Source organism: Sceloporus occidentalis, unplaced genomic scaffold (assembly GCF_023333645.1).
Source record: "Sceloporus occidentalis isolate IW3139 unplaced genomic scaffold, rSceOcc1.0.p SCAF_122, whole genome shotgun sequence".
NCBI classification, from domain to species: Eukaryota; Metazoa; Chordata; class Lepidosauria; order Squamata; family Phrynosomatidae; genus Sceloporus; species Sceloporus occidentalis.
The window spans coordinates 2,628,057-2,646,707 of record NW_028317102.1 but is presented as its reverse complement, the minus strand read 5'-3'; the positions used below and the strand labels follow the sequence as shown (position 1 = coordinate 2,646,707).

General features: G+C 42.6%; 1 protein-coding gene across 1 annotated transcript in view; it reads right to left on the bottom strand.

The window, feature by feature from the left end:
- Positions 1 to 18,651, bottom strand: part of LOC149282158 (nuclear factor 1 A-type-like) — a 138,160-nt gene that overhangs the window by 50,340 nt on the left and 69,169 nt on the right. Inside the window, exon 3 of the mRNA XM_089498611.1 lies at positions 11,089 to 11,154. Within this exon, the coding sequence (XP_089354737.1) occupies positions 11,089 to 11,154 (66 nt within the window). The remainder of the gene's footprint in view (positions 1 to 11,088; positions 11,155 to 18,651) is intronic.

Sequence of the window (18,651 nt, the reverse complement as noted above, 5' to 3'; positions counted from 1 at the left end):
CACTCTTCACTTCCTGTTGTGTTTCGACACAGCTTCCTGCTCAAGAAATGCTAATAGTGAGTCCAATATTAGCTTCATATAAAAAAAAAACCCGGTAAAGCATTGAATTTTCCAGATTTTTCTCCCCGGTTCACCACTCGCTTGGGGTAAAAGATAATTTTCATAACTAATGTGACCCAAAAAACAAAAAGAGGCACCTGTTAGACATTCTCGCCTCATAAAAACACATATCCAGAGAGTTTGGGACAGATGGACACATCATATGTCGGATCTGTGTAATTTACACCAAACAATACGCAAAATACCCCTCGACAGCTGAGTGATAAATCTCCGAAGTGAATAACGGCTTTCACGGGCCGGGCCGGGGACCGCGTTACTGGCCTGTGTATGTAACACAATACATCTGGCAACACTAGGGGAATTTAAACAGATATATAGATTGCGTATGTGTCTGGCGGGGATATCTGACATGTCTAGAGAACCCACCCCCCCACACATACACTCTTTGCCATCCCAAATATTTATGTTTCAGTAACGATGTAGAAATACGAAGCAACGTCTTCTTTACGTTGCCTGTAGCGGGAATGACCTAACATCACCCGGGGCGGCTCGGGAAACCAGATACCTGGCTAATGAGGGATTGAGTCATATGTTAAACCACATCTGAGACGGGAACTCGCCATTCAGAAGACTAAACAAAAATAACCCGACCATGCATAAACAAACGGCTATAAGGAGACGATACATCAATAACGTATGGAAAACGATGGAAAACGACGCTCCTCTTAATTGTTTTATTATTGGCTTCATTACAGAACGGGGGGGGGGGGGAAGCACCGAATGTTTGTAAAGAGATTTCAGATTTTACATTTTCCAGTAAAATCACAGAAAACTTCCCTTAAATCACCAAATTCTTAGAGCGGAATTAAAAAAGGGAAATTTTGTTACCAAATCTTTTGGAATTGTTAAATTCTCAAAACTACCGGTAAATTGTCCCTTTTTTCAGTCACTATTTAGCTTAAAAGTTTACTCTACGGAATCTGAGACCCGCAACAGGAAGATGAATTAACATTATCCAATCACCATCCTGTCCTCGAGTCCCCCTCCCCGCCCTTCCTACAAAGGCAGGCTGGACCAATCAAAAACAATCAGTAACTTAACAATAGGGGAGAGATAATCCTGATGATCCCGAGAACAGTTATGATGGCTGCTTCCATTGTATATATATATTTTTTTTTTGCAAGAATGTTTTCTGGCTGTCGAAATTGTGTTTTATACAGAAAGAAATATTTACGCAATTGTTCAGGGAAATCTTTGTTGTTCTAAGAAAAAAAAAATATATATATATATATATTTTTTGGAACTACTAACATTCTTCCCAGCATAATAATCTCTGATTTTCTTCCCACATTCTTCTGAAGACATTAATGACAGATAATAAATATTTTTATTTCCAATCACCATCACGTCATCGGCTTTGTTCTCGAGAGAGGAGTCCAAACTTTCAACCTGTGATTTGGTTTCTTCACAGAAATGGAATGTTACCCAAAACTACGCTTTAAATTGAATCCATTATTCAGACTTCTGCAGGTGTCGGCCGAAGAACCTTGAATACCTGCCGGCAGACGGGTCTTCCTGGATCTCCTCACAGGAACGTGGGTGGATCGAACCAAAACAACTTATAGGGTTATCCTGAAGGATTCCACTCAGTGGGAACCTGATGGACCATACCATCTGTAGACAAATAAGGCTCTGGATAATTTTACGATTCTATACACTAAATAAACCCGTGATTAAAATATGTAAGAAACCCACCTTACGTGTATAAAATGTGAGCAGTCAGCTCAACTTCCTGGCCTCTGGATCTGAATTAAGTTATCTCTATCGTTAAGTTGCTGATTGCGGCTGATTGGACCGGGCAGCCTTTGTAAGGGCAGGGAAAGAAGAAGGTTCACAACGTCGCCAAAGGAAATTGATCAGATTATGCTGGCTTTGCCATATTTTGCCACAGATCCCATAAGATCAATGTCCAGAACAGCTAAACTTGACGAGCAAAAAAAAAATATATACGGTATATGTTGTTAAAATATTTTATTTATTCAAAAAAAAAAAAATTTACTAGCGCCGAATTCTGCAATTGGGATAATTTCCTATTTTTGCGCTGACGTGAGAGACTCGACAGAATTCCTGTGTTTGCCCGTTAATGTATCTGAAATCTCCAATCTCTAATAATTCCCGACACGGATCTGATATTTATGTAAAGCTCTGCTGACGAACAAACTCTGTATGCAATCCTCCATTAAGAGTGGAAACGTGCATTAACAACCCGACTCCAACCACAAGCGCATTTCGCTTTCAGCATTAAGTTGCCCCTGAATTATGTATCCAGCAGTGAAAGGCAAGTGTTTTATCTACTCATCTACTTCTCACAAGGTGTCCGGCACCCTTTCTTTCTTTCCTTTGGTTTTTTTTTTTCTTTGAACATTAGGCTTCCCCTCATCTCTCCATTACTCCGCGCCAACGCCGACGCATCTATTGAGCGGACCTCGGAAGACCCGTTCATCTGGAGTGGAATCACTCAATGGAAGAAAGCCTCATTTATTGAGTTTATCGGCGTAGATACAGATTTTAGTAACTGGACAAAAGTGCAACCGTAAGCAAAACTAGGAACGGAGATAGATTGTGCTTTTCAGAATACCAACGAAGATTGTTTATTTTGGGTTTTTTTTGCTACAAAGACAAAAAGCAAGGTAACCTTCTGAAACGCCAACATTCCATTTTCACGCAAGGAGGTGAAAATGGAGGTGGATTTTACAGACAGCACACAAAATACACAGTAACGCATACCCCTCTTAATATGTTAGGTTCCGCATTGGGGGCGTGGCTGGAAGGTGAGGAGGGGCAGGACCTGAGTCAGAAGTAGGCATTATCCGAGTCGGGAGCAGGCAGCAGCAGAGACCTCCGTACATTTTAAAGCTCCTTGGGCAGGTCAAGGAAAATCAGATAATCTCCTCAACCCCTCCATGCTCACCACTGCCTGCAAAAGTGGGACAATGTGCAGCTACCCAAGACAGTGCCTGAAAATCGGGACTGTCTTATGAAAGCCAGGACACATGGGAGATATGATAACGCACCAACATCTTAGGAAAAAAATCCCTGAATTGTTCAAGTTGAGGAGAAACAAAGGACATAACATTTTTTTTTCAACATGATTGAAATAATAATTATAGAGCACTGGGGTGAGCCGGCCCTGTAAAGTGTACAGAAATCTCCCCATATTAACTATACATTATACAGGGCTGGCTGGGTTGTCGGACCCAGGAGATGCTCGCTGAGGTCGGACGTTCATAACGCAGAGTGACGTTCAGGTGTTAAAGCTACATTTCCCCTGTGGATCCCGGGTTAGTGAATAAACCCCTTTCATCGAACAAGATCTCAGACCACTGCGACCCAGAAGGCTTCAGGCATTCAAACCGAAGACGGCGCCAGGATCATTAAACGAGATTGAAGATGTCTTGTGTTTTTTTTTTTTCCTCCCCTCTCCACACTTCAAAGTATTTAATAATAAACTCCGCACAGCTTCACCACTTAAACCGTTACTTAGGAGATGCATTTATGGAGGTAATGCCGGCTGGAAGAAAAATGGAGCCACACTAAAGCGCGTCCATCCCGCGCCCATTCTGTATATCAGCAACTCAATGATCGGCTTCGTCCTTTGGCACTCAGGGGGTTAAACGCAAAAAGAATATTTAAAAAAAACAAAAACTGATGTCCGTGGAAGACGGGGCAAAAAATGGAAGCGCAAAAAAAGATCCACCTGATTGGAAGATTGAGGCTACAAGATTTAATAAAAAATAATAATAAATTTGCCAGAATGAATAAAAAAAGTAATTTTTTGGCCACACCATTCTTCAAGAAATATACGTTTTCTAGAAACATAGAACCTGCCGGCAGATCGGCCCCATTCGGCTCCCGTCTAGTCGCCCGCATTCCCTGCTGTAAGGACTCAGACCTATCCCATGCATGTTTAATCCCCTCACCGTATTACCCTCTACCACTTCTGCTGGGGGGCTGTCCCACTTATCTACCACCCTCTCAGTAACGTAACATTCTATTCCAGAAGATATTATATGAGAGTTGGTACCGTGTTAGCCGTAGAAAGATATTATATCTTTCATTTCGATTACATTTAAGCTTGCGCTATAATGCCACTTTTTTATGAGCATGTTCTAGGCTATCGTGATTTTCTCCCCATAAAATCACTTATCAAAGCAGCTAATTTCAAAATCAAGTAAAAAAAAAACCCCAACAAACTAAAAAGCAACAATTTATCAACTTTCCACTGAATTCTGAAACCAGCACAGGGGCCGAATGAGCTGAATAAACTCAATCGGTACTTTCTTCTATCCAGACCGATCTCTAATATCTTTAGAGAAAGAAAAAAAAATGATGGCGAGCTACGCATAGAAGAGATTTCTGCGCGTGATTTACAGATATTAAAGGTTATTGCCAACCACGTTCCAATATTTTACTTCTAACAACATACTTGACCTTAATATTAACATAGCGTATAAATTCTCATAATTATATATGAGCTCCATCTCGAATATACTATCCAATTACGCCCTGAATCCATTTATAGGATGTGCTATTTCCTCTCGTGAAATTTGCAATGCATGAAGAACTGTTTTTTAATGCAACGGGCAAAAAAAAAAAAATGGTCTTAAAACCATAAAAAGCTTTTCTCCCCCCCCCCCATCAGTTTCAGAGGTTTTACAGAGTTTAGATATGAATTAAAGCGATATTAGCAACCAATAAGATTCCTCCATTTAAAGGGACAGAATATTCACTTTAATGCATACAACAGCCGAGAGGCCAGGGGTCCCTTTAAATTTTTCTGAAGTCCTTCTTGTAAATGCATAGAGGGGGGGGTCTGCAGAATCACCCCATATAAACCCCCCCCCCCCCAAGCTATTTGCTGTGCAGGAGATTCAAGCAGCCACTCAGTGGCGTGTAATGACAGACTGCGGCGGACAGGGAGCTGCAGCTGTGGAGCTGCAGAATCTCCCAGAGGTAATATATATATATTTTTAAGTTTAAAAAAATTTAACCCATCAAATATTGTTCAGGAAATCTGTGTGTTTCTGGGATGCACAACACTTTGCTCTGAGCTAAAAGAAACCATGGAGTTCTACCTATTGAGATTCCCTTTGTAGTTCTAGTTTTTGCCCCATAATATAATTCTCGCTCTGTTATGTGACCCTCAATCTACTAAACACCCCGACTCCTTATCATACTGCCTGTGGGGAACAATAGAATGGATCAGTCTCAATCACCCAGCTGGACTCTCTGACTAATGAAAGTCTATGGAGGAACGGACTTCATTAGCATCGCCATAAAGCATCAGCTCAGTGTGGTGTTTGTGCCGGGGAAGTCACCCAAAACCAGGTTTTTGTCAATACCAACCGACATTACTGTATACAGCGCTAGGGGGGGTTATATTACTGTATACAGTGCTGGGGGTTATATTACTGTATACAGAGCTGGGGGTTATATTACTGTATACAGTGCTGGGGGTTATATTACTGTATACAGTGCTGGGGGTTATATTACTGTATACAGAGCTGGGGGTTATATTACTGTATACAGCGCTGGGGGTTATATTACTGTATACAGCGCTAGGGGGGTTATATTACTGTATACAGTGCTGGGGGTTATATTACTGTATACAGCACTGGGGGTTATATTACTGTATACAGCGCTGGGGGTTATATTACTGTATACAGCGCTGGGGGGTATATTACTGTATACAGCGCTGGGGGTTATTACTGTATGCAGCGCTGGGGGGGTTATATTACTGTATACAGCGCTGGGGGGGTTATATTACTGTATACAGCGCTGGGGGTTATATTACTGTATACAGCGCTGGGGGTTATATTACTGTATACAGCACTGGGGGTTATATTACTGTATACAGCGCTGGGGGGTATATTACTGTATACAGTGCTGGGGGTTATATTACTGTATACAGCGCTGGGGGTTATATTACTGTATACAGCGCTGGGGGGGTTATATTACTGTATACAGCGCCAGGGGGTTATATTAATGTATACAGCGCTGGGGGTTATATTACTGTATACAGCGCTGGGGGTTATATTACTGTATACAGCGCTGGGGGTTATATTACTGTATACAGCGCTGGGGGTTATATTACTGTATACAGCGCTGGGGGGTATATTACTGTATACAGTGCTGGGGGTTATATTACTGTATACAGCGCTGGGGGTTATATTACTGTATACAGCGCTGGGGGGGTTATATTACTGTATACAGCGCCAGGGGGTTATATTACTGTATACCGGGCTGGGGGTTATATTACTGTATACAGCACTGGGGGTTATATTACTGTATACAGCGCTGGGGGTTATATTACTGTATACAGCGCTGGGGGGTATATTACTGTATACAGCGCTGGGGGTTATTACTGTATGCAGCGCTGGGGGGGTTATATTACTGTATACAGCGCTGGGGGGGTTATATTACTGTATACAGCGCTGGGGGTTATATTACTGTATACAGCGCTGGGGGTTATATTACTGTATACAGCACTGGGGGTTATATTACTGTATACAGCGCTGGGGGGTATATTACTGTATACAGTGCTGGGGGTTATATTACTGTATACAGCGCTGGGGGTTATATTACTGTATACAGCGCTGGGGGGGTTATATTACTGTATACAGCGCCAGGGGGTTATATTAATGTATACAGCGCTGGGGGTTATTACAAAAACAGCGCTGGGGGTTATGCTTAAGGACGCAAATATTTTTTTTCGTCGTACCCCCCTTTAAACACTGAGGTTTCTACGTAGAAAAGCTCTGTACAAAGGTAGCGGTTATCGGAGCGAACTGCCGACCGCAAACAAATAATTGTTGAAATCATGCGAGTTCTCCTGCTCGGATATAACATTCTACGGTTTCAAGTCTTTCTCTGCTGTGGATTTGGAGGAATCCGTTCCGAAAAAGCAGCGACTCGTCCGCAGGTTATTTCTCAGCAGATCCTGACACGTATAAAAAATGTTCTGATTTAAAGGGACAGTTTAATGTCCTCGCCAAAGAAGAATGCACATTAAAGTACTTTGCGAGTAACTTAATATGCATTATTTAGAATGTTATTTATATATATATATTAGAATTATATTTATATATATATATATATATAATTATATTTATATTATAAATGCTTACTTTAAAGAGAAGCTGCATCTTCAGAGCTGCAGCGGAATGCCTACAATGTCACCTGACGATTGACACCACTAATTGGCTGCTTGAAGCTCCTTCAGTTCTCCCCAAGCCAGACGCGGAGCTCCTTGGCAGTAAGTATTTAACGTATTAGCTGACCCAATTCTACAGAATCCCCCCCCAAACATCTACAATGAGGACCGCATAAAATTTAAAGGGACCCCTCAGCTATTATATGACGGCTGGAGCGTCCCTTTAAGAGGCTCAGCTGGCTAAGCACTTTTTCTTCTTTTTATTCCTCCTCGCCATCCACCTGTATGGACAAATCCGTTAAAGTTTCCAAATCTGTGAATTTTTGCTAAAAACGTATGTTTTTTTTTTTGTCCTAAACCAAATATCCCCGAAGCAGCGCATTCACGGACGATGGGTCTCTAAATTAAAAGTGCGCTGTCCCTGTTTAGAACGTTGTTCTTAAGAATGAGAGTTTATGGCAATCATAAAAAGCTGAAAGGAATTTCAGAGACGCACTCGCAAGTTCAGTCTTTTAAATGAAAAGCAGTAAAACCCGTTTAGTGAGCGGCGAGGTAATGGTAAAAAGAACAAAAGAGCTTTATGTTTGGGGTGCGGGGTTCTTTAACGCGGATCTCCCACCAAACCTCCTTATCCCTGATATCAGATTAAAAATACGCTTTCAAAAATACCGCGCTGCTTTCCGTATTATTATAAAGTTTTCAGGCAGCGGCATATCAGCCGTTTGTATAATTCTCGCTCTGTTATCTGAGCCCCGATCTACTAAACACCCCGACTCCTTATCATACTGCCTGTGGGGAGCAATAGAATGGCTCAGTCTTAATCACCCAGACAGACACCCTGACTAAGGAAAGTCTATGGAGGAACGGACTTCATTAGCATCGCCATAAAGCATCAGCTCAGTGTGGTGTTTGAGCCGGGAAAGTCACCCAAAATATCACATGACTGACAGCAACGGCGGCTCCAGATCTGCAAATAAAGGGAGTTTATTGGGAAAAAATGAGAAAAAAATGGTTTTTGTCAACATCGACAGACATTACTGCATACAGTGCTGGGGGTTATTACTGTATACAGCGTTGGGGGGGTATACTACTGTATACAGCGCTGGGGGTTATACTACTGTATACAGCGCTGGGGGTTATTACTGTATACAGAGCTAGGAGGTATTAATGTATACAACGCTGGGGGGTTATATTACTGTATACAGCGCTAGGAGGTATTAATGTATACAGCGCTGGGGGTTATATTACTGTATACAGCGCTGGGGGGTTATATTACTGTATACAGCGCTGGGGGGTTATATTACTGTATACAGCGCTGGGGGTGGTAGAGGGTAATACAGTGAGGGTATTAAACATGCATGGGGTAGGCATACGGCTCCTGAATCTAAGACGAGACCAACGACTGATTAAGGTTTGAGTCTTTACAGCAGGACTAGACGGGCCGAATGGGGCCGATCTGCCAGCAGATTTTATGTTTTTAAGTTAATAGCAGCGTTTTTAGCTCAGCAGACCATCTGAACAGAAAATGCTAAGCTGCATTTACCATCTGTGGCCTATAGTGGGCGCTGTGGGCCTATTTTTCCTGGGTGTGGCCTCAGCGCTGTAAATGTTTGAAACGTGCGGCGGGCGTTTCCGGGTCGGATCCCCGGCACTGCTCACCGATAAGTTATAATACTCCGCTGGGACGATGTGCAGCGGGGGCGAGATTTCTAGCAATTACACAAACTGCAAACTATGGGTTAAAAGAAACTAATAATAAACATGAAACGCGGTTGTGATCTGCGAGTTACATTGTATCACTGTCTTGCACTAGTAAAAAAGGTCTGAGGTCAGAGTCTGGCGATGATAAAAATGATAACAAAAAAACTCAAATCAAACGTCTGCGATCTCCCTGATGCCGCGCATGGGGAGGTCAGACACAGGGGCGTCCTTCAACTCTGAAAGGGGCTCTTTAATACAAAGCATAGCTGCGTGGTCCCTTTAAATGTTCGTGGCATCTTCCTTGCAAATGCACCGGGCAGATTGTGCAGAATCCTCCCCGTTGCATTTACCCCTTCTTCTGCCCCCCCCCCCCAAGCTATATGCCGTGTTGGCGCCAGCACCGGCTCCGCGAACTCTCCATGAGAGTGTTTTTCTGCCACTGATTGGCTGTTTCAGGCAACAGAGCAGTGGCAGCAATAATCACCATAGACCATGGACCATAGTGGAGGTTGGCAACTGCAGCATCAGAGCTGCAGCTGCCAGTGACATTAAACTGTCCCTATATGAGCCACATCATCAACCTAACGAAGCCCACCGCAGGAATCCTGCCGTGCCACAAGATGCCACCTCAATAGGCGTCTTTCACTTGTACGACCCCACGGCCGCAGAGCGGACTCCGTCTCTGGCACTCTCTCTATTGTATGGGTAAGTCTGTTCATTCAGGGCTCTGGCCGTTAATGCCGCGCATGTTCTCTGCGACACCCGGCTCGCTATTTACTTGGAAAGCTCTCATGATATCCAAAGGCTTATGAATTCTGGACATTCCCTGCTATAAATAACCTGGTATGGAATGCGACGAAAAACCTTACAGTCTCCTCGATTAGGGAGCTCAGGGTCTGCGTTAGAAAGGGCCAGCCGGGTTCTGTGCGCCGGGTTCGGTGCGCCGAGCTGCGCATGTTCGCAAAGAATGAATGTCCAGTGTGCTCCCAGACCCAGCAGGAGTCGGACGTTTTTTTTTTTTCCTCGTAAAAAGAAACATTCGTGTTGGTTTTGGAACATGGCGGCAACCGGAACCAAGCGGCGACTCTTCATATTGTTTGCTGGCCTTGGTGGGCGGTCCCCCTGACATCGGTGGGCGGTCCCGTTAACCTCGGTGGGTGGTCCCACACACACAGGAAATCGTTATGGTAAGAGGGGAAGTGGGCGGGGAATGGGGTGCTCCACAAAGTAGCTCCCGCGACCTAGAGTATCTCCGTGGCGACCCGGAGTAGCGACACCGAACCCGGAGTCTCGGGGCAAAACTTGGAGAATTCCCAAGTATGGCTCTAACACTTCATTTTTTGTGGAGGGGGTCCATGAGTCCTCAACACCCTTCAGAGCATGAAAAAACATACAAATGGACCAAAAACGATTCGGACACTTTTATTGGGGTCCCTCCCTGTTTTCCGACATGTATAGAAATTATTGCCCCCATCGATAAACCTATATCATGCAAATTTCTGCCCAAAAGCCCAAATCTTAATCCACGCGTCGAGAAATAATGACAGCAACACATGTGACAGGCGATAAATCACACCGCGGTTTAGGACAAATGACTTAAAAGGATTAAAATTAGTACCGACTGATAATATTTAAGATCTGCAAAAAAAAACAAAGAACGTTTTGCAGGCAGTTCTGGGAAAATCTGATTACTTGACAGGCAAATTCGACTAACAAGAAGAGCTCACATCGAAAATTAAATCAAAGGACTTCTCCTCAGATCAGATATTTTTTTTTTTTTTTGAGAGTTACAAATTATCCACATTTTTATAGAATAATTTACCAAATCGGCTTCAGTTTAATTCTGAGAAATTTGGCTCTGTGTGTAAAGAATAAAAAAAATAAATAATAATAATAATAAAAAAATATTATATATATATATAAATATATATGAAAAACAAAGAGAGAAAAATCATAAAATGTGTTTTAATGTAACTAAGTGTTTTCTGGAATTTCTGATTTAAAGAAGAAATCCTGTTCTTTTTTTTTTTTTTTATCGCTAATTTTCTTAGACTTTTGTATTAATATTTCAAACATTCCATTTATAGAAGCAAAGTTAGACTGAGTTGACTTACCGTTTGCCGGCTCGTCCTTTATATCGGCCTCACTCGGCTGACTAGGACTGTCTGACTGACTTGAATCTGAAAATATATAAAAAAAAGTCATGTATTAAAGGACCGTCCAGTGATTGTTACGACGAATAGAGAAGGCAAGCACAAAGGGTTAAATAAAATGACCTACTAAGGTCATGCGTGTTTAAATTCCCTCACTACCACTTCTGCTGGGAGGCTGTTCCGCTTACCTACCACTCCTCTCAGTAAAGCTTCCTTCCATTCCATCTAATCCTCTGACCCTCTAGTTTTTTATTCTGGTCTCTTTATTCTAACATTTTCCCTCTTTTGAAACAAACTTCCCTCCCGTACTTTGTGTTCATGAGAACAGGATCAAGGGGGGGGGGGGGGGGGGGGGGGGAAATAAGAGGTTCTCGGTGTGAAATCTCCTGCTTTTCTCCCCGACAGCCTTTAAATAAATTAATGATTCCATGCGGTAAATGAAAAGGTTGCTTCGGTGACATAATGCGTTCTATACACAGAAATAAATATATATATACGGAGCGCACTTTTATTTTTGTATCCTCTGGAGGTCTATGTGTGTAAAGCAACGCAGGCAGCCAATCACACGGGGTAATCAGGCGAATAAATTAATATCCGCCCATACATAATTAATGTAAACAGCATACCGATATTGGAAGCATTTCCATTAAATCAATATAATCACTTAGCACAGAATACTTTGTGTTTCATCCAAACCATTAAATTCTGCTAAACCACCAGTATGAGCGTAAGAATCCCCGAAAGCTCCTTTATCGCCTTAATCTTCTTGGTGCTCACAGTTATTCCAACATTTTAATATAAAACAATTATCTCGCTCTGTTATCTGAGCCCCGATCTACTAGACAACACCCCCCGACTCCTTATCATACTGCCTGTGGGAAACAATAGAATGCCTCAGTCTTAATCACCACCAGGACTCTCTGCCCAATGAAAGTCTATGGTGGAACGGACTTCATTAGAATTTTTACTTAATATTAATTTCCCTGTTCTAAAAAATCTTTCCTACAAATAGCAGCGCCAGTATATTTAGAAAATCATCTTTGTATCATGATGAGACCTATAGCACACGTGCCACCTATCCCGAGTTTACGTGGGCAGCCCCTGATTTTGTCTCCCTGTCCCAGCACAGTTTTAACTCAAAAAAGTTGACGGAAGACTATTCTGTTATTACCGATTTACTAAGAGAAAATGATCTTCAGGTACCAATTATAAAAATGCCAATAACTTGTTATTATTATTATTGTTATTAACTGGTGCAATAAATATTATATAAACACCCCAGCAGGAAGATTTGAGTTTTATATTAAAAATTCAATATTAAAATTTAAACAGCCACCAGCAATCCGGCTAAATTTAAAATTGGACCATATACATGTTTTTTTCTTTAAAAATACAGAATTTTCTATTTTTTTTTTCCTTTTCTTTCTTTCCAACGAGAGAAAAAAATCCCCCTCAAAAAAGAGTGAAATCTAATTTGTTCCAATGCTTTTTCCAGACTAAATAAACACGGTTTTCACTTGTTTGTATGCCACTCAGTAAAACGCCATGCATCAGTGACCTAAAAAAAAAAGAAACTTTTAGATTCTCAGACAAAATGCAGAATCTCCCCAAACAACGAGCCGGGGGGGGGGGGGGGGAGGGGGTTTGGGTTGGCTGAAGGGGGGAGATGGCGGCCGGGTTGGCAGAATCCGCCAGTACATTCAATATGGGACTGAATGCAGCAATAATGTATCCACGGCCCCTTTGCTAATTAAATATGCATTGGCAAGGGTTTTGATCAATGGAGGCCGCGGATCGTGTGACACACCTGCAAAATCCGGAGTCCTGAGCTCACGGCAAAGGAAAAATACAAGCCGTCTTCTTATCTTTAGTCGAAGGGCTCATGATTTCTTTTGCTTAGGTATCTAATTTAATTCTCTCGCCCCTCCGCAAACTGGATTAAGAAAGTCAATACTGCCTTTTGTGCATCGCCCAGGAACACACTGCATTCCTTTTATTCAATTTGGGCATGACCTTTCCGACCAAGATAACGACGACTGTCTGAGACCGGGGTAAAGCCGGAAAGGGAAGGAAGCAAGAAGAGCCCCCGCTGGATTCTTCGGCACAGGTGGGTCAAGCCGGGGCGCTCGAAAAAAAAAAAAATGGAATTCTGTGCTTTAGATAGAATGCGACATTCTAGAATGTTACAATGTTTCTCATCTTATGTTTATAAACATAATAAAATGTTTCTATTCTGAATGTAATAACCAAACGGTATCATCGCCTGCGCCGACGAAAACATGGAAACCGTAAGAAAAGAATAAAATTGTCTAAAAAAAAAAATTGGAAATCTTGAAAGTCCATCAAGAAGGAAGAAAAAAAAAAAAAAAAAAGGAGTTCAAAAGTGCATGGTGGCTGCGAATGCCTGTCTCCTCGCAACACCTGAGATCCGGCTGATATATCAATTACTTTTAGAATGTTTAAGCCTCTTGAAGATTTAGTGATTCAACCAAGCAAAAAAAAAAAGATAGACTTCCTTGTTTTACGGAGGTTTAACCCTTTAAAGGGACAGGCAGAAAATAATTCTGTTAATTCTCCTGGAAATTCCCCAAACTTTTGTAAATTGGTATTAATTACAAATGTATTTATTCATTTATTTTATCACAGGTTATAAAAGGAAAATAAAAACGCCAAGGGAGCGAGCAGACAGTTTTTTTGTGTGCCCTACGCTATAACGTCCGTTTATTCTGGCACTGAAAGGGTTACGGCACGTCGGAGGTCGCGCAGGTTATACCATCGAATAAAAAGACTGTTTAATGAAATGAGAAGCAAACGCAAAGAGCCCCCGACTCGTTTCACTCCGTGTTCCTCAGCCGCTCAGAAGCTTTTTGTTTCAATCTTCTAGATTCTTAAAAATTAAAGGTGAAGTGCCATTTACTTAAATCGCGTAAAATAATACATCTCTGGGAAGATTGATTGATTTGCTTTGGGACAAGAAAAGACCAAACGTCACATCACTGTTTATAAAATACTCAGCACAACGTCACGCATCTAGAACTGGAAATTCTATACATTTTGGGGCAGAATAAAGAATTTTATCCACGGAATCTCTAGATTGTAAGCTTGCGAGCAGGGCTCTCTCCACCAAATGTATCGGTTTGTCTTAGTCTGTCAATTCTTGTCTTGTCATTTCCCTTTAATTTATGTATTGTATTAAGCGCTGCGTAAACTGTTGGCGCTATATAAATAAAGGATAATAATAATAATAATAATAATTTCATTTCTATACACATTATTAGGGCTTTTAGGGCTGTAGAACCCTGTAATATCCTCCTGCCCTGCAAACACTCTGAGCTCCTAGAAAAAGATGGGCATCAGGGGAGGAAGGAGGAACTCAGAGGGACTGGCCAGGCTAAACAGGGACACTTGGAAGGTATGCAGTCTTATGTGAGACAGGGTAACAGAATCGAGGTCGAATGGATACAGTTGCTAGGAACTTAAAAATATGAAAGATTGGATTCTGGACATTTCAACTCTTCCTTCCACATAGAAAGGGATTTGGGTCCCAAAGAGGGACTTGTCTTTGGTAAATCGGGACACCTGGCAGCTATGAGTTACGTACGTTCTAAAGAGGTGAATTAAAACCTCCGCTGCCGGGAGTATTACCGAAATTACAAATCATAAGCTGGACGTTATTACTATAACTCGATATCCTCTTACAGGAAAAAACATCACAATGGTGATTTATGCAAAGATATTCGGCGCGTTAAACCGCCATTTAAATTCATCGGACAATTTCCAGATACGAGCGTTTGGCTCTCCGGACATGCGCGGCGCGCCGTTATTTCACATTAATTGAAAGAAAGTGTGATAGCCGTGAACCGCTTCCCAGTTAAAGACGCTCTCGAATGTTTAAAACGGTTAATTCAGAGCAAACGTTCCAGTATTTGTATCATTTCCGGGGCCCGCTAACACTTAACGTTAACACGTTAACACTTTCACGATCTAAAATATATAGAGAGAGGTATATTGTGACGAGGCCGGGGAATATTTCGATGAGCAAATCAAACTCCTTTGCTAAGAAAATTTAGCATTTAAAAAAAATAAATAAAACAATTATCACAAGTTCAGCTTCATTTTAGAAAAACCAATTAAAAAAATGCCTTTACATTTTTAATTTTTTTTTAAAATGAGATAAGGAGGCACGGGCCATATGCTGATATTAACTCTTTAATGGTAGCCAGGAATTGATGTTGGAGTTTTGTAAAGTTTGTGATATTTAGTGGGCAGATATTCACAAAAACTTAAAAATCCTAGAAGCTTTTAAGACCTCAGAGGCCTCTTCTTCAGATGCAATCTTAACTGTACACACAGTTGGTTCTAAATGTACCCTGAGCAAGGCAGGACCCCTTTAACCGGTGCGGCTCAGCCGGTCGGAAGCTGGATCATTTGATCGGCCTCTTAGTGATTTACATATATAGCTGCCAACTATCTAGACCCAGTAGGGACTGTCCCTGGTGGCCGCCACAGTGGGGATCAGGGGCCAGTTGGGGAGACCCTCTGATCTCCCCTGATCGACGAGGGAGAAGTAAAATCAACGGAGGTCTTTGCTAATTCCTCGGGCCGGTCTCCGGTCTCAAGCGACCGACCGGTCAGAAGAAGCCGTATTACAGAGAATCGGAGAATATTTCTGCGCGTGTTGCAGGAGAAGACGTGAGCGAGGGACCCCGGTGGGAGACGTGACCCATCCGGAGAAGGACGTGGTGTTAGACGAGGAGTGGAATAATTCCGCTGCCGAGTGTCGGCCCTCGTTCTGCAGAGTCATCGGTTCGCAGAAATCGCCCCCATCTTTTTTTCTCTTCAGCACTTCCTGAGGATTTATGGGAATATGAAGCATTTTACCGGCAATAATAATCACCACAAAAGAACTAAAGGCCGGGATTTCACGCCGCTGAGACTTTTCAGACAGTATCGTTATGGTTACGGGGTGATTTACCGCGGCGGGGCGCGCAGAGACGCGGCCCGTAAACCATCGCTCATCGTTACGCCGAAGCTCGGACTTTTGTAAACCGGGGTTCGCGTTCCGAAGACCGATAAATAAAAATATAAACTGGGAAAGCATAGATTCAGTAAATTTATGACCAGCTCCCCCGGGACGTAAACTCCCATCATGCTCAGCCAGCTCCTGAAACGACTCCAGTATCCGCCGGGTCCTGACCGGACATGTATGATTCCGGTTTATATGAACAGATGAATTAGATTCATCAATAAATTATGCATAATCCCAAAAATGGAAAAAAACCCAACTTTTTTTGCAGGTTTATCCTTTTGGACCATAATCCTCGGCTCCCAATGTTTGGCTCCGTATGTAAAGTACTGAGCGAGTGGTAGAAAAGTAGAACAGCCTCCCAGCAGAAGTGGTAGACTACAGCGAGGGGACTAAACATGCATGGGATAGACATACGGCTCCTGAATCTAAGACGAGACCAACGACTGACTAAGGTTTGAGTCTTTACAGCAGGAGAAACGGGCGACTAGACGGGGGCCGATCTGCTGGCAGGTTCTATGTTTCTATTAAGATGTATCAAGACTAATGAGACGTTTCGTTATTAACTGAATTAAACTATATACCCAGAGTAAAAACACTAATTATAACCGACGTTTTGGCCGTGACTTTAATGAAAACTGTCAAGAATTTCTGCCTTTTCTTTTCCATTAATTAAAGGTCTCGGAGATGAACGGCTGCGCGGCGTGAAGCAATAACAAGGAGCGTTACAGACATCGATCGATTGGAGGCACCTCGATAAATGCTCAGATCCTGAGATATATCAAAACCAGTGTCACGATTAGTTTTACGTTCAAGCTTTATATATATATATATATCCGTTCAGAGACATCCCACCTGTGCTAAAGGAGCGTTATGGATAGGGTTGCCGGTGCTGGCATAAGTTTTGTGTCGGGGTGAGTAAGGAGCAGGCATGTGTGCCGGTGTCTCCCGCGACGCCAACGTCCAAAGAGTGAAGTGCGGGCTTCCTGGAGTGACTCCACCCCCTTTTGAAGGACCGCCCCTTTTGTAGCCCCACCCCAGCCAACCCACAACTATGACCGCCATTTTTTTTTAGGAAAAGGTAATGACGGAACATAATCCAACACTTTAAGACATTAGTATCAAATAAACCATGACGGCCGGAGGAAGTAACATTCCCCAACATTCTAAACTTCCTGTCTCTGTTACCGAACCAGGAAGTCCTTAGGAAGTACAGAAGGATCTGTAATATGGATTCATTGTTGCTGAGTCCTGGAGTGTCCCTTAAAATAGTTATTTTTATGCCAAAGCTCATAAACAAAAATCACTTAATAAATAATGAAAAAATAACACTTAAATTTAAAAAATGAATAAAAATCATTGGTAATTAACTAAAACCTCATTTAAAGGGCACCTTACGCCCTAGTTTTATACGTAATTATGAACGGCTCCGTGGTGAAGCATTGAGTGCGCACGTTAACGAAGCATTCATCATTTTCAAGGTCCGGATCCCGTGTGTCATCGTCCATCTTTCCATCCGCCGTCTTAAGAACGCAATTCCCCCTCCGAGCCAAGTTCATCTCATGGGAGCGACCGCGTAATAAAGAAAGTCTGCCGACTCAATCGGAAACACATGCCGGTTTGGAAATAATAATATAAAGTGTCACGAGACTTCACAAGTCATTGTCGAGGCGGCGGAACAGCGACGGTTCCGGGTCCTTAAAAAAAACCGCAATTTATTTGGCTACTATCTTGTTTCCGGACGCAACGATACATTTATCCGGCGGCGAGATCGTTACGGTTACTGAACAACTCACGGCAGAAGGTACTTTGGGACCCGTAGACATGTTTAGGCGGTTGGACTCGATAACACGTATGAGGCTATAACACGCAAGATAATAACAATTGAAACATAGTTACAGCGCGGGCGACTTATAAAGGAACCGCACGGGAGGAAGAACGCACGGGATAGACATACGGCTCCTGAATCTAAGACGAGACCAACGACGGATTAAGGTTTGAGTCTTTACAGCAGGGGAAACGGGCGACTAGACGGGGGCCGAGTGGGGCCGGCACATTCTGCGTCGTTTCTGCCACTTTTTGGTAGGTTAACGGATTTTTATTACGGTTAAAACTTGTTGACGGCCGGTTCTTTTTCCTCTTGTTAAATAATTGAATGGTTCCCGATGACGCTTTATTGGGATCCCGGCTGTGGGAATCCTGTTTGAAAGAAGAAAAGAAAAAAGAAAAAAAAAAAGGAGTCCGCGCTTTCTGCTCGCTGTGAATTGTAATTAACACAGAAGGATTCATCGACTGGCGTGAGAAACCGGAGCAGCAGGTGACCTCAAACAAATGATATTTGTGACAACATGCTGTCTCCTTTCACTCGTTTGAAGTACCGAGAGAGAGAGACCCGGAGGCTGTTTACTGGAGTGGATCCCAAGGGATAGACGGGACACCGATTCCTTCTGCTTTGTTGGGATCTGGCTAACACCTATCCCCAAAAGTCTCCGTCGTCC